The 19,134-nt window shown below is 40.6% G+C and overlaps 2 protein-coding genes and 1 long non-coding RNA gene across 6 annotated transcripts; 2 read left to right on the top strand and 1 right to left on the bottom strand.

The window, feature by feature from the left end:
- The first annotated feature begins 3,536 nt into the window (after positions 1 to 3,536).
- Positions 3,537 to 10,975, top strand: acp1 (acid phosphatase 1). 4 transcript variants are annotated; one of them, XM_023807003.2, is made up of 6 exons: positions 3,537 to 3,644; positions 5,404 to 5,477; positions 6,090 to 6,203; positions 8,543 to 8,604; positions 9,980 to 10,085; positions 10,581 to 10,975. In XM_023807003.2, exons 1-6 carry the CDS (start codon positions 3,602 to 3,604, stop codon positions 10,656 to 10,658), a joined length of 477 nt encoding a protein of 158 aa, XP_023662771.1. In that variant the 5' UTR covers positions 3,537 to 3,601; the 3' UTR covers positions 10,659 to 10,975. The 4 variants fall into 4 exon arrangements, with proteins under 4 accessions (XP_023662771.1, XP_023662772.1, XP_023662774.1 ...); XM_023807004.2 differs by lacking the exon at positions 6,090 to 6,203 and adding an exon at positions 6,256 to 6,369; XM_023807006.2 differs by lacking the exons at positions 3,537 to 3,644; positions 6,090 to 6,203 and adding exons at positions 3,687 to 3,972; positions 6,256 to 6,369.
- Positions 10,976 to 11,920: 945 nt separating this feature from the next.
- On the bottom strand, positions 11,921 to 15,482 carry alkal2a (ALK and LTK ligand 2a). The gene is made up of 6 exons (XM_023807010.2): positions 14,575 to 15,482; positions 13,807 to 14,103; positions 13,468 to 13,521; positions 13,289 to 13,369; positions 13,092 to 13,159; positions 11,921 to 12,656 (listed from the first exon to the last, which is right to left on the bottom strand). The coding sequence occupies exons 2-5, from the start codon at positions 14,072 to 14,074 to the stop codon at positions 13,101 to 13,103; spliced, it is 462 nt and encodes a 153-aa protein (XP_023662778.1). The 5' UTR covers positions 14,075 to 14,103; positions 14,575 to 15,482; the 3' UTR covers positions 11,921 to 12,656; positions 13,092 to 13,100.
- Positions 13,366 to 14,100, top strand: LOC111841334 (uncharacterized). Its single transcript, XR_002837643.2, has 3 exons — positions 13,366 to 13,570; positions 13,847 to 13,895; positions 14,013 to 14,100. It is a non-coding gene; the product is annotated as an uncharacterized lncRNA (long non-coding RNA).
- Positions 15,483 to 19,134: the final 3,652 nt, after the last annotated feature.

Genomic DNA, 19,134 nt, shown 5'->3' on the forward strand with positions numbered 1-19,134 from the left:
GAAGCCCACCTCTGTTCTGGGGGGGGGGTCATGTTTGCTCCATATCGTGCAGGTTGCTATCAAAAACATTGTCAGGGCCAGTCCCTGCCCTGTCCTGGCTTGACCAGCAGGTGTCACTGGCCATCCCATTTGTAGTGTTGTCAATGGCAGACCATGTAAAGTAACAGACTGGGGTCACTGAGTACTGAGGCACATAGTGTGCAAAAGTCACCAACACTCTGTTGACTTAATAACCAGGTCATTTATTTGTTTACTTCTATTGTCCATTATTTATTCAAATACTCACTGCATAATACAATTGATTTCATTCTAGCTACCATGCATGTCTTTAGAATGCATGTATTAGGCCTGTCTTAGCCTAAGAAGGGTTTATGAGAAATTTATGTTGAACTGCCATTTTGCTCTTATAAGTATCTCGATATTTATCACAAGAAAATTATATAGTGATATTTTTCAAAATTTCCGACACTGTGCTACCTTGGTATATTATGTGAAACACTTTTTTATTTTTTTGTCATGCCATCCTGTTGTTGTATCTGTTCTTCCAACCAGATCACAATTAAAGCTTGGATCTCTATTTGTCCACGCATCCATTATTATTACTTTTATTTTTTTGTTATTATTTTTTTTACTTTTATTTTTTTGCTCAGTTTATCGCTGTTTTCTGAGTTCTCAACTTTTTTCAAGATTGTGGTTGTATTATGTTTCAGAGGCAGGCTATTTGCATAACCAATCCACAAAGAAAGCATTTGCAAGTCCCACTCCAAAGATCCAAAGTACCAAAAAAGGACCCCAGCTGGTTTGGTACTTTAGGTACTGGAACTTTTGGTACTGGTACTCAATGGAAAAAGGAAAGTACTAAAAGTACAGTATGGGGTGTGGTGTTAAAGTACAAAGAGTTCGCCTGAGGAAATTAGGTCTATTTTTATGCCACATCTTTCATGCAGTTGGTACAGCCTCTTTCACTCTCTTTATTTCTGGAATATGAAACAAGTTAGTAGTAGTTAATCTCAGTTCAGTGCCTCAGTGTTCTTCAGAGGTCTTGGTGTATTGAGATTTCTCTGTTGTACATGAGAGGTACGGGAATGAATGGCTATGCTTGTCTCAAGGATATAATTTAATTGTTAATGAATAATTTATAGAAGGGAATTTTGAATTGACCTTGATGTAAACTTTTGTAAAATACCAAACAATTGCAGCTCTTTTCCATACTTAATTACTCTGGGCAATAATGTTGTCAACTAAAGGTTGTTTTAACCAGATAACAAAAGCTAAATGTATAAAAATTAAATGTCGATCATAATTATTTTTGAGACTTGCTTGCCCTTCAATTTTTTATATTAGGCCTATGTATACAATTTTCACGTTAAATATGTTTAGCTTGTAAGAAAATGCCATTAAAATCAGCTCCTAAATAATTCATCCATCCATCCATCCTCCAATCACTTATCCTGGTGACAATAAAGAGCTAAAGCTAATACAATCATTCAGATGTATAAGAGAAATAGAAATTTGGCATTGGTATTATACAAGTGCATGTTGTTTACAGATGTCTACAAAGTCAATTAGCATATAGCCTAAGTTAATACAGTGGTACCTCAGAACTCGAATTTAATCCGTTCAGAACACCGGATCGAATCCTAAAAACTTGAGTTGTGATCGAATAAGAAATAATGGAAAACCAATTCATTGGTTCCCGGTCTTCTGTCGAAAAATACTACCTATCGAGAGGTGCTATCGAGCCTTTCTGCGCATGTGCAGTTCCACCGTCTTGGGATTAGGGTTAGGTTTTAGGGGTTAGGGTTAAGGTAAGGGTTTTGGGGGTTAGGGTAAGAGTTAGGGTTAGGGCTATCGATTAGCACTACGGTAGCATTTTTCGACAAGGCAGTACATATCGACAGAACACCGGCCCCAAAAAATTACACCGAAATATGTTTTTTTTAAACACAAAATGCTAAAACAAGAAGAGCATATACTGTACTAAACACATCTAAGCACATTTATCAAAACAGTAATTTGTAAAGTAAGAAAATAAATGTATCCAAACAATGTGTCCTGCCCCGATCGTCCGCTTCTTCCGTGTGCCACGCCCACTCGTTAACCCCGTGTGGAATCCCCATATGATCAGCTGTTTCTGGTTGTTGTCATTACTCCTTTGTATTTCGTCCGCGTTTCAGTTTGTTTCCCCAGTCCGGTCATTTTATTGTTCGTCTGCGTTTTGTCTGCGTTACCTGTAATTAAACCCCGTATTCCCCGATACCCTGACGTCTGCGCCTTTGTCTCTGTTCCGTCCCTGCTCGGCAGGACAATATTATTATAATTAAACGTTTTAATGGTTTATTATTAATATTAAAATAATAAATAAGAAATCTTTATTTTTAAATGTATTTTATTATATAATAATAATTACTGTTACTGTCTATCATTGTCTAAATGTATTTTACTGTCTAAATATATGTATTCAGTTAGTGTAAACATGCAGGATGCTATCACAGCGAATGCGAAGACTGAAGCGTTACCCTGTTTCCGCTGAGAAACTTGCCGCATGACTCATTTCCCAGCACGTACAAGTTATCTTAGCTCGGTGTTCACGGTTTGACTTCTGAGATTCAGATCGAGCTCTAGGTAATTTTTTTCGAACTGGTTGGTTCGACTTTTAAGAAATTCGAGTTCTAATGAGTTCAAGAACTGAACTGTATAATATTGTAGCGCCAGGCGGACCGAAGCATCGTGAGCGTAGTGAAGGACGAGGAGACTTGCTTACCGGGACAGAACACGATTTTTATTCTGGTCTTGAACAGGACGGTAACATATGCACTCAACGATCGCACCAAACCCCAAATACATACAATGGAAACACAATGTGGTAAGACACCGAACTGTAAGGTAGTTTGCCTTTAAATCCATGTGTAAAATCTATATGTTGTTTTCCTTCAGGTTTGCCACAATACTTCAAAAATATTTCAAGGTTCAGTGAAATATGTTGCGGTAATGACAGAAGATCAGTCAAAATCAAATTAAAAATTAATTTAAAAATATACATTTTCAGAGTTTCAAGTAACTCAACATGACTGTCAATAAGCATTTTTTTAAATTTTGAAAATGTTTTGACTTTAATAGTCTTGATGTTTTCATACTGTTGAGGTAATGAGTATAAGGATTTGTTTTGGGAAATGTATTTTCTGTAAATGATTTAAAATTTACCCTTACAAATACTTCAGACCTGGTTATTAATGGCTAAAAATGTTGACGCAAGTCTTTTTAAATACTTCATGTTTGAAATCTTCGAAACCTTCATGAGAATCACCCAGGAAAGAGGAAACTTTCTCGCTAAAAAAAAAGTGACGTCATGGGTCTTGAACGCTCAGCTCAATTAGCCTTCAAATGGATAAACAGAACCCTCTTCCAAAACAAATGTTTGTCAATATGTAATTATAATTTATTTGTTTAAATATTCATAAATGTATATGTCAAGTAAAAATGAATATGATTTTCTTCAGCATAAAACGTAAGCTGTTAAACAGTTTTCCGATCAGGCTTATCGAAAAACAGCTGCGTATGATGTAGTTCAGGGAAGGACCACGGGACACACGAGGCAAACATGGCGTCGAACAGTAGGAAGTCTGTTCTGTTCGTATGTTTAGGTAAGAGTCTGCTGCTTCGTCTGCGTCTGCACATGGACGTGGGAAACGCATGGATCCAATGTTGTTAAAATTTAGCAGGAATAATGTTACAGTTCAGGGCTGTCAGAGAATAAAGCAGCAGAATGACGTTAACAACGGAGTTGTCCGCTACTAGATGCTAGCGCCGATAGCTGTTTGACATTCGTAATGAATGAGTCGAAAAGGAGGCATAAAACTGTAACGAGATAACCCTTTTTACTTTCATTCCACATTATTATTGCGCCAGTTTACAACTGACTACAGATTTGGCAGCAAGCTTGGAGTTTTCTAGCTGGTCCAAGCTGATCTGGTGAGAGGTTGTTAGATTAGCGTGTAAATACTGTAAATTGACTGAAAACATTTGATAAACCTCTGGCTGTTTGTCATGAATTATTCCTTAAAGTCTACTTACAGCCTTACTGTGTTACGGCTTGATGATTGGAACTAAACTTGAAATTGCGTTTAAACTAGTGCTTGGCATTATAATTTCACTTGTTTATATGTTATATGACGCTAAAGTAAAGCTGTTGTTTTAATTTTTGTGTACGTTGTTCATTGACATGGAAGTTGGTTGACATAGCAGATTGTCATACACTCAGGGTTTAAACGATCAAATGTACCCCTATACAAAAAACTTAAATGCTGATGCTAATCTTTGCTACTAAGACAGTGAGTTACATTTTATAAAATAGTTGAATTTCAGTGTTTAGTAGTATGACCTTTGTGGAATATTGTGCTCCCACTTAAGTAGAAGTTCAAATCTAATCTGAAGGTCAAATTAGTCAATTTAGTTTTAGACTTAAGTTGCATGTTTTGGTTTCAGGGTGTGTTTGTTGCTTTTGGAATTGCATGTATGTGTAAGAAATACTTGTATACATAGATAAAAATAATACAGCAGAATTAGGTTTAGTATCTGGGAGCAGAAAACTTGCCATTACATCACTAAGTAGCCACTGTCTGTTATCATTGTCCTATAATGTGAAAATTAGTCTGAGCGTCATGTAGATTGTGTGTATTTGTGACTGCAGAGTCAAGTGACATGCAAATGGAAATATCAGCCATCAACACTGGACGTTTCACTGGACGAAGCTTTTAGGGGTCGTTGGCCTGTAACCAAGTGGCCCTGTAGCTGTTGTTATTATCATGACTTGGCAGATTTTTTTAAATGCCTGAGTATTTTTCAATAGCTTTCATTTTGTCAGTCTTTCATAGGGTTAGACCTTAACCTAAGGCAATTGAAATGCAATTCAAATTAAGCACTCTGGCCAGATAAATCATAAGTTTCCTGCTGGGACGTGGAAGGGAAACCTTCAGCTGAAGGTGTCCTGTGACATGTGCATCTCATTGATGAAGGACCATTTGCCCAGATTCTAGGAATGTAGGTTTTGGAACAACTTGAAATCTTAATGTAAAAAAAGTATTAGCAGACAAATTTTGACATTATACACATAAGATTATTTCTAAATTATTAATTTCTTAATTCGGTTAGATAAAGGTGCACAATCTGCACACCTATCATTGGGACATGGATTTTCTCCATTCCCTGTTTTAGTCTTTTGTCTGAATATATCCGTCTTCTAAACGCTTATCCCAGTTGCGGATGTTGGGAAGCTCTAGCCAGTCCCAGGCAGCATAGTACACAGACCTTTGTCTGCATAAAGTGAGGAATGAGTTCTGGTGCAGAATAGTGATCACAACCTGCCTTTACTGAAGATAACCTTTACCTCCATCTCTCCATAAGGGAATATATGCAGATCCCCGATTGCTGAAGCAGTCTTCCAGAAGATGGCAACCGAAAACGGAGTGGGTGATGATGTAAGTGTTTCTGAGCCTGTGAAACCTGGGCCTCTTGACGCGTTCGGCACTCACTCCTATGCGAACAGCTGCACCCCTGCTGTTGTCATACATATGGCTGGTGGTGTCTAGATACACACCTTGTGGATGGAAGGAAAACCACAAGTTTGCTTTAAGTTAAGCATAAGCAGTGTTTAACTCTGTTAGTATACTGTGATTTTACGTTACATTATACAGTGGTACCTCAGTTCTCGAACTCATTAGAACTCGAATTTCTTAAAAGTCGAACCAACCAGTTTGAAAAAAATGTACCTAGAGCTCGATCTGAATCTCAGAAGTCAAACCGTAGACGCTGACCTAAGATAACTTGTAAGCGCGGGGAAATGAGTCACGTGGCACGTCTCTCAGCGGAAACAGGGTAACGCTTCAGCCTCGCATTCTAGGTTAAATTTTAAAAACAGCTTGTAAAAAATCTGGCAGGCGCTGCACTCCTTCCGCCACACCATGCTGCTCGTGCCTCTGCGTAGCTGGCTTACACGTGCCTGACGGCCCCTGTCACGTCGATGAGAGCGTCTTTGTTCCCCGGTCGGAACATCTCTCTGCCCGCCTCTCTCTCCCTCTCTCCCCCTGCAGTGGAGGATCGACAGCGCTGCCACCTCCACGTATGAGATAGGCAGCCCGCCCGACCATCGGGGGCAGGCCTGCATGCAGAAGCACGGCGTCCCCATGAGGCACATTGCCAGGCAGGTACGACATTCCCCCCAACATGGGCTGCTAGCGATGCCTCTCTTTGTTGCAGTGGATCATAGACAGCGGCGCCGTGTCCGACTGGAACACGGGCAGCACACCAGACAGCCGCGCTCTGGCCTGCCTCAGGAATCATGTCACTGAGACAGATCACAGGGCCCGACAGGTACATCGACATGTGCCACCGTCCCCTGTCATTGCCTGTGTGTGTGTGTGTGTGTGTGTGTGTGTGTGAGCACATGCTTATTTTCCTGAGCTTGTGGGAATATGGTAAAACATACAAGGTAAATTGACCCCTTCTTTATTTTATGTATCTTGTGGTTTGAGGTGTTGTGGGGCAGAGGAAATCAGTATGGCATGAGTTGATATGAAATCCCCATAATCACAGGTAAACAGACACGCTCCTGTTGGTGTCTAGGTGGATTTGGACTAAATATGATGTCATTCAATCCATAAAATCGGACTGAGATTCAAAACCAGCCATTTCTTCAAGAGCAGACAATGCAAACATCAGTATGTGGATTTTAGGACGCTGATCTCAGCTTTCTGAGACTGCAGTGATGTCTCAGGCACGTGGTTAAGGGCCGTTGGCTTTCTTGAGGGAATAATGGAATTAACATGTGAGTGGCAGCCAACAGGAACTCAGAGGAGAGTTTTGCACTTTGGGGTCACGGGTGAGTGTTGGTGTAAACAGAATTGGGAAGTACGTAATGACATTAATGATCTGTGCATGTTCCTGTTAGGATAAATATGAGACTGCTTACCAACATTATTATTTAAAAGAGGTGGCTTTTAATAAACGTAGTCATTGGACAGCCATCGTCTCCCCCAAGTTAAATGGATATGAAAGAGTATCTGCTTTAAGGAGGCCTCCAAGCTCAGGCCTCAGTCAGATCAGAACATCTCCCTTCCCGCTAAGAGAGAACAGCGCTTACTGTAGCTCTTGCACAAATGGTTTCCAGCTCCAGTATCGACTCTGCCTATCCCCAATCCAGTGTCATAAAGTTGGGGAAGCTGCAGTCCAGCTTTCTCTTTTAAATGTAAAGCCAACCTTTGTTCAGTCCTCTGAAGAACAAGAGCTGGGTTGCTTTCCAAGGGGGCAGAATCGACCCCCGAGACGTGTTTTGTTTCACATTGCGGTGTCAGTAATCCAGAACAGGATGGTCTATCCTGTCTTTTAAAAGGCTGAAGCTATGTAGCTGGTGAATATACCTTTTTAAATATACCTTTTTAAATGTCCTGGGAATTGTTTTATCAGGGAGAAGTAATATAGTAATAGATTTCTTTTGTTCTGATACCTGTCACTATTGAGAAATTTCATATTGTACTTGCTTTGACTGATAGATCTAGAAAAATTTAAATAGTTTGGAATTTACTAAAACACATGATGTGAAATATCTCGCTGGAATTAGCATTCTGTTCCTTAATATTTGTACACTAAAAAACATACATAAAAATTACATGGAGGGTATAATTTCGGAGACATTAAGGGTTGTGCTTGACTTTGTCCAGAGAGACAAGTATTAATCATTTCCTCCAAATATCTTATTGGCATTAATCAAGACTTTGAAAACACTGGGTATGCTCCACGGAAGCGGCTTGGCTTACCGTGCCCTCCTGCCCATCCATGTGTTTGCAGTTCAGTTCCACCACACAATAGTGCCACCCTCATCTGCCCCATCAGCCGGAAAAAAAAAAAAGAGTCGTCATGATGTCTGCCAGCTGTTAGATGTCTCCGGCCAGAAATGCCGATAATGACTCTCGAATGGTCCTCCTTGCTTTATTCGGAGGTGAACCAGTCCGATGCACCTCTTACATGTTTACAGCTATTCCACCCCAAAGCACCTTGTTCCTTGGAATAGCCCCCATATACACCAGACGTGTCCCAGTGCTGTAGGATTCTGCGTGCCAGACCTGCCTATCTGACAGTTTCTGCACTGAACAAACTCATAAATAAAATAATTCATGGCCTTGGAGCGGCGTGCAGGACGAAACAGCGTATCGCGACATCAGGAGGGTAGGGAGAAGATTTGGGTTGTGAAAGATGGTCTCCTCTGGTCTCTGTCCTCCCCTCAGCCACGCGGCTGTTCATTTCACTGTCGGACAAGTTTTTTATTTAAAGCATAAGTGATCAGTTTCTTACTATAGTTTTATTATCTTGCATGCAAATTGTGTGGATTACAAATGAGTTCTTTCTATTTTAAATTAAACAGCCATTAACCTAATTTTTTAATTCAGGTCATCCATCATCCATCTTTCAGTAGTCTGTGCTTCGTGGGATAAGCTGCAGACTCACTGTAATCCTATATTAGTTCTTAAAATGATGTTTGTTTTTTTAGGTGACAAAAGGAGATTTTGAAACTTTTGACTACATTCTATGCATGGATGAAAGCAATTTAAGGTATGTGCATATGTTAAGCTGTTGTCTTCTGTCGGATTGCGAAAGTTTTCCCTTCACAAAGTTTTATGATATTTTTGCAGCTTGCCTAATATATGGGGGGTGACATTTCAGTCTTTCCCTCCAACATCTGCACTTAGCAACCCAGTACTGAAGAATGATTTGCCATTTTTACAGGGAAAACCTCAGACACCTGTTAAGATCAGACAAAACTTGTATTTTCTGAATGGAGCATACAAGACTGATGAGTGATGAGCAGGTTATACCTACAGAAATGCATTGTGGGTGTAAAAAAATCGTAATCAAAATGCACTATAAAACAGTTTTTGTGCTGTAAATTCTATAACCTATGAGCAATTTACATTTTTGTCTAGGCCTTGACATATATGTGTCTGTGTGTTAAATATGTCTTTTTTTTTTTTTTTTTTTTTAGAGTAATTGAGTCACAGAAATTTTTACACAGTTGAATTAAGTTTAAAAGTCTGAATGTCCAGCACTATGAACTTCTTAGACGCAGAATGTGAAATATGTTGTTGCTCTGAACATTTCTCTGTCATGTGCTTCTGTGGATCCTGTTCTATAATCAGCTTACAGGCCTTGGGAGAAAAGTGTGTGTGTTAATTTTGACTAATGTGTATCTAGCTGAAGTGCGGGTGGAGATGGGCACCGTTGTAGGTCAGTTAGCGTTGTTCACATAGTCTCTGCTGGGTACAAACCTGAGCGTTAAGTGTTATTTAAATGTCTACAGCTTGCTGTCTGCACTGGCCACTGCTTTTTACTTAGAGGGTAGCTGAAGTTCCACTGGGGGCGGGGGGGGGGGGGGGGGGCGGGGCAGGCTTCACAGGGATCTGCATATCCTGGGGAGTTCTGGACGTTTCCCCTGCAGTAGTGATCAGTTCCCTGAGGTTTAAGCTAGGGGGTGTTTCTGTTTAGGCCTGGACATTCCCTGTTTCAGATTCCGAAATGTTCAGGCCGTTATGAGACTTTAAATGGCTACCATGGTCCCTTGGCAGAGGTCGACTGAATGTTATCAGAGCCAATGTCTGAATGCTTTTAAAGATGAGTATGTCCCCTGGGTGCGTTCGGGTTGACTACAGGCTTGGTATTGCTAGGAGTTTCCCATGCCCCGGAACAGCCCAGCAGGGCCCTGTCCTCGCAGACAGCACTTTGTCACGTAATTTGTGTGGCTCCAGAAATGGACAGTATCATCCCTTACTGCTAAACCTGAGATTTGTGGCGCATGATGAAAACAGGGTTGATTTTGTGGGCCGTGAACCATCCTTGCCCTTCCTTAATCCTCGCTGCACCATATGATGTCGGTCTAACTGAAAGATGCCGTAATCACGGCGACACAATGACTGCATTTTTCTCGACACAGAGACCTCAAGAGGAAAGCCAACGCGGTGAAGAACTGCAAAGCTAAGATCGAGCTCCTTGGGAGCTACGACCCTCAGAAGCAGCTGATCATCAATGACCCATATTATGTAAGTGTCAGGGCTTTGCTCTGGGCCTTGGGTATCCTTGCCTTTTTTGAAAACCCCGTCTGCCATCTCAGAACAGAAGTTAACTTGGTAACACTTTACTTAAAGGAGTCGTATAACTGCATTATACATACTCTTATTATGCATTATTATGCCTTTATAAAGTATTATAAACACAGCTATAAATATTTATACCCATGTTATACCCATGTATTGTACTGGTCAGAATTAAGGATGCTTTGTACTGCATTGTGAAAGTATTTATAATGCATTATAGCTGAGAGCATTCATTATGTGTAATAAACATGGCTATAATCTGTTATACCTTTTTAAAAATATAGCCATGTTTATAATACTTTTTGAATGCAAGATTTCCATTGTCTCTTGAAACTAGAAAACTAGACATAGAAGTTCTTAATATTAGCTATAATACTAATATTTAAACTATGTGTTCAAACGATATTTGTAGTAAATTGTTGAATATTTTTCTTTCTTTAGGGGAGTGACAAGGATTTTGAAGTCGTTTACGATCAGTGTCTTAGATGCTGCAAAGCCTTTTTGGAAAACAACTCTTGATGCTTCTGCCTGAGTGGTGTTGGTCAGTAACGTCACAGAAATGTCGATGCACTTTCGTCGCATTCTCGTTAGCTGTTGCTTTATCAACTGCTAGTTAAAACTATAATATGAAGGTGATCACTTATGTTGAATATCTAAATTAAAAACATGATTGTTTAATAGAACATTGATTTGTCTGTCAGTAGTTTTATGGAAAAAAATATTGAGCAGTAAAATCATCGCTAATGTAAAAATCAAGATTTATCTCCCTTGGTTCATAAATACTTGTGGTCAGCTTTCATTTTGTGATCAAAATAAAAAACATCTCCTTCCAGAGCTGCAAGAGTGAATGTTAGATTGACACTGTTCAAAATCCTGGATGTAATTCATATATATATATGAATATATTAGTGTTATATTTAGAAAAATGTTAATTGAACCACTGAGACCTGAATGCTCAAATAAGGGTGTGATTATTTTTCTTGGCATTCACTGGAAATTCAGGGTGGAAAAAAATAGTGGATTGCACAAGAATCAGGCCCTTGAGTAACCACTAGGAGAAGGATTGTTTGGCATCTCAAGTGGTTCTGTGTTTTCACTAATAAATGCAAACGGACAGATCTGAACTATCTGAACCCTCTGTAGCTCGGCTCGCAAAGTGGAGGATTGTAGAATCATAAAGATGGACGTTTATAGGTCACTGGTTCAATTGCGACTCGAAGGAGAATGGATTTTGGGTGCGATGGGGTTCAGTTTTACCTGTGATCGGAAGGTTGCTGGTTCAAATCCTAGAGTCAGCAGAGTGCATCTGCCCTTTAGCATAATTAACACCCAATAGCTCTGGAAACTATCTGATACTGCTTTCTCTCAAAAATGTACCTGGCTTTGGATAAAAGTTTTCGTAGCCTCCCAGAGGACCTTCCTGGGCCTGACTGCTGTGTCCTGCTGGAACGTGCATTTCTCTCAAGCCAGCAAGATTGCAGAAGACTTCGGGCCCTGCCTCGCTGCAGCAGTGTCCCCTTTTTCCGTGCTGAGGAGCAGGGATGGGAGGTGTGACTGCTGGGACAGCGGTACTTTGTTATGGCTTCCTCCCAAAAGTGTGATTGAGAGGGAGAGGGATGAAACTCCACTTGTATGTGTGATTCAGTTGCACCTACCTGCTCAGCCAGAAACCTAAGACTGAGTTTGCTAAACTCGCGGCAACCGCGAATGACGTCATGACATCAGTAAAGCTGGCAGGTCCAAATTGACATTAAAAATGAAGAAAAACAAAACCCAGCATGTAGCAATCCTGTCATTTATTTAAATATTTCATTTTAAATATTCCAACATCCTTTTCGCATTATATACCAAACACTCATTTTTTTATATTTTTTTACATTATGTACATATTGCACAATAGCTAGAATGTTACACATTTAAAGTACAAAGAGAGAGGCCGCCATATATAAATATATGGCTCTCAACCAAATGTAAAAGAAATAGTTTGCTTTTTTTTCTTTTGCAGAATGTAAACTATCCAGCTAGTTGATCGACCCCTCGTCCAAGCCGAAAAGTGCCTCATCACACAGTGAATAATTAGTTAATTTAATCTCCACTGTCGGTGAGATCAGACTTTAACTCCTGGTTCTACTGAGCAAAGACAATCTTCTTGTCAGGTAGTTGCCAGTTAGGGCGCGAAAAAAACCTGTTAGAAAAATACAGCCAGGAAGGCAAGATCTGAGACACGCGACGTGTGTCGTTTCTTCTTCAACAACAACAACAAAGTTGTCTTTTTGGTGGAAGTGGCTTTAGGCAGCAGGACAGGAGCACACTTTATTAGGCTATATCCTCGATTCATACTGTTTGAATGCGCTGCCATCAACAGTGCCAAAACTTACAAGGACAAGAATAAATCTCTGTTCCCACAGTCACTGAAGGGATATTCATCGATTGCGCCTCGGCTCTCTTCTCTCTTACACTCCAAGGCACTTCTGTCCTTCCTGGAACTTGACAACACATGTCTGGTGTTGTTTAAATCTGAAAAGGGGAGGTAAAATTGACTTTAATGCCGTACTCTGAGGACAAGTGCTGTGTGGAAAAGTTGATAAAAAGACAAGAACTTGGCGTTCCGATATGTATAACGACTGAAAGGAATTAAAAAGCCATAAAATATTTTTCAGCATTTTTCATGGGCAGGCCTACAATTTTTGCGCAATTAATCAAGCAGAGAAAAGATTGTGGTCATCACTGTAAACCATTAAACCGCAAAGGCAAAATACAAAATTAACTCTGAGTAGAACCTCTGTCATGCTGTAAATATGTGTCTAATACGTAAGGCATTTAACAATATAAACAAACAAGCCGAGGTATGCGTAAGAGGTTCCAGCCTTAAAATGAGTTAAAACCTGGAGGGAGTGGCATATTTCTCCAGGCATTTCTACCACGCAAGTACAAAATTCGACCACTTCTTACCTGATAACTCTACGTGCATCGCGCACTCCCGGCTAACCTTGTGAGCAGTCGGGCACATCTTTTGTAGTCTGAAAAAAATCAGTACTTATTGATTTAGTATGCCTACCAGCGGATCGCTCCGACCCGCAAATTGGCCTCCCCGCTGCAATCCAGTCCTTCAGTCTATAGCTATAGAAATAACATGAAATAAAGCTTACATGCTGGAACCGTGCAATCTCTGGTGTTGTGGTATAGTCTGTAAACATGCTTCCTGCACTTCGGACTAATGTACAGAGGCCCTGGGGAAAAACAGAGCAGCTTGTCGGACTCGGCACATCTAGGCAATCCGTCACACCCCCCCGGTCGCGCCGACCCTCACGGACTCTCCGTGCCTCACCTGTTAAATGTTTTATAAACTTATCCTTCTTTCTTAGATCTCTTGGGAATATCTCTGCAACATAAAACAAATTGACAGTGAAAAACAACTCGCTCTTGGTCTGGTAAGGAAAAAAAATACGTAATTTCCTCCGGGATAATCAAAGTATTCTGATTCTGATATTGCACTTTTACAACCGTTCGATATCCATCCATTTCGACCAGTGATTTTTGACATTTGCCAAAAGCGCTTTAAATATTTCTTCTTTTACCGAACACCGTAAATGCCACAGTAATTTAAAAGCTTTGAATCTTTTTTAAGCACATATGAACTCCCCACTGTTAATTTACGACTGCTCACCAAGAATATGACCGTCTTTATGAGATTTATATTCTTGCAGTTCCATGGGATCGGACGAGTGATTCTGCTTCTTCAGCGCAATGCTCACGGTGATTTCCCCGCTGTCCTCCTGCTGCTGCTCCTTTATCCGTTTCATAATGTCCATCATCTGCTCCAGAACACTTTTCTCGTCCCTGTGGTTTTTAGTGACGGCTCTGTACTTGCAGGACCCCGCCGTGCACAGCAAGATGACGAGTCCCACCACACTGTGCTTGCGCAGCCCGGTCATCGCTGCTGAAGAGATCTTGGAGCTCGCTTCTAATATATATACATACATATATATATATATATATATAAATTTATTTAGTTTTTATAAACCTGAAATAATTTAAGTGGTCTTAGCAGTGATACACCTAATACGAGCTATCACGAAAAACACATTGCGGAGCAGACGTGAAGTAGGCTATTTCCGAAAACTTCCTTATCCATTATGACTGTTTAGCGAATGAAGCGATCCAGAGACATGAAATACAAACTCCCTTGTTTACGTTTTTTTCATGATAAAGACAAAATCGCAACCAAGCAATAATTTTACGTTAATGATGACTAAAATATTTTTTTGTAAATTTGTAAAATCAAAATAAGCTTATTATGAAATTAAAACATTGCGGTTTATTCTCAATGTAAAGAAAATTCAACAATCTTAAACACGTAGCCTATAATAATATCACAAACTTCGGCGAAATAAGTACATCTAGGCTAGGCTATACCATTTGTGATCCTAGTTACCTGTAGCGTAGTGTTTCTTGCCGCAGGTGTATACGGTCTCGCAACTGAAGTCCCAAAGCGCCCGGTAGTTCTACACGGTGGTAAATTTCAACTGGCGCTGTTTTATCCACATTAATTTCCAAGAGCAATCACTGCACCATTGCCCAAAGAGGTTTCTTGGCTTTATATATTTGATTTGTTCATCTTCTCTTGCTGGAGGGTGAGAAGCGCTGCGCTCACAAACTCCTGTCCGTGCCAGTGTCAGTCCCTCTGCGGGGGACTCTCACTTTTTATCCTGTGCTGTAGACTCGGGGACCCGTCCCATGTGGATTATCCCGGCATGTCTTTAATTAGAAACACGTTAAGACCGGATTCGAAATAAGACATTTTATTTTCCTAGTCATGAGTCGATCCGTGCTGTACAGCTCCCCCCCCCCCCCCACTCGTCTTTTCCGTCAATCCGTTTTCCGTGAAGGGTAACCGAGTGCGGCGATCGGTAACAGACGCATGTGAAATGCTCTTTTGTCTCTTAATTTGCTCCTAAGTATGCTTCGCTCATATTTCACACAGTCACCATTTCAGATCAATACAGTATATGCGGTTATCAGCGATTATGACAAGTGAGGACATTAGTGTAACGCGATAAAACGAGCGTCAGTTTTACGGCGATCGCACCCGACCCAGCAAGGACTGGAAATGTGCTGACTTCCACTTTGTGTTTACTTTCTTTTGCACCACTCCCTTTAAACAACGGGAAATGCACGGTGTGACTGACTCCTTCATTGCCTTCACCGACTCTGCTGCCGTTCTGGGTTGTGTGTTGTTCCTGTGCAATAGTTAATCATATTTCCGCAACAACAGAAAGGTGTATATCCTACGATGCGCTTTAAGAAGTTCCAGTGAGCTTTAGTGAAGCAGCTAGACAATTTGTTTTGTATTGGAGTAATATACTGCCACTTAGCGAATTATATACAAATACTGACACTATTTTTCGACTGGAAGCTCAGATAAATGAAACCGTTTGTGTATAGATAGATATAGATATTACTTTTGACCTTTCCCTCGGATAAAGCCAATTATTTAATAATTTAATGCAGCACTGATAAATCCATCCCTTTCAAAACACTTAAAGAGCAGTTGTTCCTTTTCACCTGAAGCATGACGAATCATGTAATAATGTGAATATCCTGACCGCACATTTATAAAATATGCTAATCTGAAAGTGCAGCCTATTGGACTGATGTCATGGTTATTAAAGTCCAAACTATTTAGCACTGTACCTGAACCTGAACTTTGGGGTGGGGTGGATTGGGGGGGTTGAAGAGCTGACTATACAGCCGGGAAGCATCTCACTGCCTCCTGGAAATGAGGCACAAACCACAAGATACAAGATTTCATCCACCCCTCCCGGCTCTGTTCTTCTGTTCATTCTCTCTATTTTCTCTTCTCTATGTGCTTTTCTCCCTCTGCCTCTCTCTCTCTCTCTCTCTCTCTCCCCCCTTGTCTCCCTATCTCTGCATGAGTTTGTCTCTGTCTGTCTGTCTGTCTGTCTGTCTCAGTCTCTCCCGCTCTCTCTGTCCGTCTGTCTCAGTCTCTCCTCCCTCTCCTTGTCTCCCTATTTCTGTACATGTGTGTCTCTCACTGTCTGTTTGTCTCCCTATCTCTGTATGTCTCCCTCTCTCTCTGCCTGTCTGTCTCAGTCTCTCCCCCCTCTCCTTGTCTCCCTATCTCTGTATGTGTCTCCCTCTCTCTCTGCCTGTCTGTCTCAGTCTCTCCCCCCTCTCCTTGTCTCCCTATCTCTGTATGTGTCTCCCTCTCTCTCTGCCTGTCTGTCTCAGTCTCTCCCCCCTCACCTTGTCTCCCTATCTCTGTATGTCTCCCTCTCTCTCTGCCTGTCTGTCTCAGTCTGTCTCCCCCTCTCCTTGTCTCCCTATTTCTGTACATGTGTGTCTCTCACTGTCTGTTTGTCTCCCTATCTCTGTATGTGTCTCCGTCTGTCTTTGCCTGTCTGTCTTACTCTTGGTCTAGCCCTTTCTCCCTAACCAGCTCCTCAAACATAGATTCACATTTCTCTAAAAATACAGCCTCTCTCCAGGTTACGATGGCGTTACGATCTGATAAACCTATCATAAGGCAAAAATATCATAAGAAGAAAATGCATTTTAATAAAGTACACCTAACTTAACAAACATCATAGCCTGGCCTAGCCTACCTTAAACATGCTCAACACACTTCCATTAGCCTACACTTAGGCAATGTCATTAACACAAAGCCTATTTTAGAATAAAGTGTTGAGTATTTCATGTAATTAACTGAATAATCATACCCACCGTAAAGTCGAAATATTGTAGTAGTATATCTGGTTTTGCCCAACTTGATGCTTGAATGGTCAGAAAAAGTCCAGCCTACTTGGGACATTCTGAATCTCACATTCTTGTTAGGGTCAATCAAAAATGAAAATATCGTTGTGCATCCCTATCCAACAGCCAAACCCATTATAGGAGCTGTCAGAACCAGATCAGGGGTCACATTCCACACAGAATGCTGGCTAGTGCACAAGCTGGCTGAAAATTTACAACGTGTCCAAACACACATCAGTGTCCCCCCAGTGAGTCGATTGTTTTTAAATGTACTTTTCTTGTGCCCATACCCTTGTTATAAATTAGGTTTGATTGTCACACTTAAATATACGGAGCTATCATTTAAATACTGTTTTCTTTACCTGTTGGTGATTACAGTTAAGTTATTCACAGCTAACTCAAAGTCATTGCTGTCCTAATTGGAAGTTACCCTCTGAGTTATATATGTTTTTAACTGAATGAGGTGTTGCTGATTGAAAACAGAAATCAAACTAGCAAATTATTTAAACAGCTAGTGCATTCTTGAGTTGATTTAAGAGTCTCTGTGCAACCACATTTAAATCATTCTTCAAAGAATTGTGAAAATTTGGCTGGGCTGCTGAAACTTCTCTCCAGTGTGAATGATCAGGTTCTACAGTAAAAACTTCAAACACTGCACTCTGCCAGTTTGGGTGATAGATACCATCAGTTTATAGACACTGCAAAGCAATCAAAATAATGGAGATCAGGTCCAGACTCCGATGGTTTGTGGTAATATGACATCAGAGTATTATAATGAGGAGGTTTTTCCTGTTTATTCATAGTTGGATATTTAACTTGAGCATTTTAAATTAAGGGATGGTGTGCAGGTTTAGTGTTTGTCACTGCGGCCTGGCTCCTCCAGGGTATGGACTTTCCATGTTCACCCCATGTTTGTACTGGTTTCCTTCAGGTACACTGGTTTCCTCCTGCCATCCAATATAGGCACTTGTCAGATATAAGGTACTCGTGTTTAAATGTTCACTAACATTTAGCCCAGGCTACCCTAAACCCAACAAGTTATCCAACTAAGCAAGAAGTCCTGCTTTCCGAAACACGCCCCACTTCCAGTCAGGTTCATTGTTAGCCATTATTAGCAATAATGTTCAGTTTATAACAACAGATTACCCAGTATTTTGTGCATAAAACCACTGTAACAATATATCCACAGATAGCGGTTGGACAGTACTGTGTGTACGACCGATTTAATGAGCCACAAATAAGATGTAAGTGCAAATAAACAGTATATACTGTACCTACAGCCTTGATGTCTGTTGATAAAGGGAGCGGCCATCTTGAATTCTGAGGGTGGGGTTCCAGAGGTTCCTCGAACTTTGCGAGTCATAATTCTGACTTCAGGTGGCGTTCCAGTTGACAGTTCCGAATTTATACAACTGTTCCTTGTATTTAATATATTTATTGTTGCAGTTTGCACACTATCTATTAGTACAATGCTGTATATTGTCATTTCCAGTGTAGTTCCTGTTGCAGTGCTGTCTCGTTCTGTTTTATGATTTATTTGCAGTAATCACTGCTGCTGTGGGACTTTGCACTTACCCAGTGTCAAGTGATGTGACAGATAAATGTTTTTGATTTGATTTAGGTGAAAAGGGGTCTCTGATTTGCCCCCACTATGTCAGCCTGTGCCCTGTGATAGGCTGGCATCCCATTCAGGACGATGGGACCTTCTGGCCTTGTATCCTGCACTTATTGTGATTGGTTCACTCCAGTAATGTACTGCATAAGTGCTTATGGATGGATGGATGGATTTTAGAATAATTGTCTTTCTCAGTGGTACAAAACCAGGAGTTAAACCTGCAATCTCAGGTTTCATTCTACTTTTACAACCACCTTGTAATCTGTTGCCCCCAATATACCTAATTTAGAAGGGAGGACACAAACTCTGAAATGCTATGAAATGTTTGTATTTTATTTAGAATAAATGGTTTCATGGTTTCATTATTCATCCACCAGTTTATCCATACATCCGTCCATCCATCCATCCATTTTCAATACCCATTTGTTCTATGCAGGGTTGGGGGGGGGGGCTTGGACCTTATTTCAGAAGCTACAGGATCTAGGCAGAGAATAACAGGATGGTTTCATTATTAAATACCTTTATATAAAGGTTGTGTCACCTGACAGCAGCCGGTGATGTCACGGAGGGGAGGGTCTATACGAATAGCTATAAACTATTCAAGAT

The sequence above is a fragment of the Paramormyrops kingsleyae genome, chromosome 19 (assembly GCF_048594095.1).
Source record: "Paramormyrops kingsleyae isolate MSU_618 chromosome 19, PKINGS_0.4, whole genome shotgun sequence".
In the NCBI taxonomy this organism is placed as follows: domain Eukaryota; kingdom Metazoa; phylum Chordata; class Actinopteri; order Osteoglossiformes; family Mormyridae; genus Paramormyrops; species Paramormyrops kingsleyae.

Excerpts from the sequence above, each read along its gene's own strand:
- acp1 (XM_023807003.2), top strand. The coding sequence starts at position 3,602 with ATGGCGTCGAACAGTAGGAAGTCTGTTCTGTTCGTATGTTTAG. Across the intron at positions 3,645-5,403 it reads TGTTCTGTTCGTATGTTTAG|GGAATATATGCAGATCCCCG; the intron begins GTAAGAGTCTGC and ends TCTCTCCATAAG. Across the intron at positions 6,204-8,542 it reads TGAGGCACATTGCCAGGCAG|GTGACAAAAGGAGATTTTGA; the intron begins GTACGACATTCC and ends TTGTTTTTTTAG.
- alkal2a (XM_023807010.2), bottom strand. The coding sequence starts at position 14,074 with ATGACCGGGCTGCGCAAGCACAGTGTGGTGGGACTCGTCATCTTGCTG. Across the intron at positions 13,370-13,467 it reads GTTTATAAAACATTTAACAG|GGCCTCTGTACATTAGTCCG; the intron begins GTGAGGCACGGA and ends GTTTTTCCCCAG. Across the intron at positions 13,160-13,288 it reads AGATTGCACGGTTCCAGCAT|ACTACAAAAGATGTGCCCGA; the intron begins GTAAGCTTTATT and ends GATTTTTTTCAG.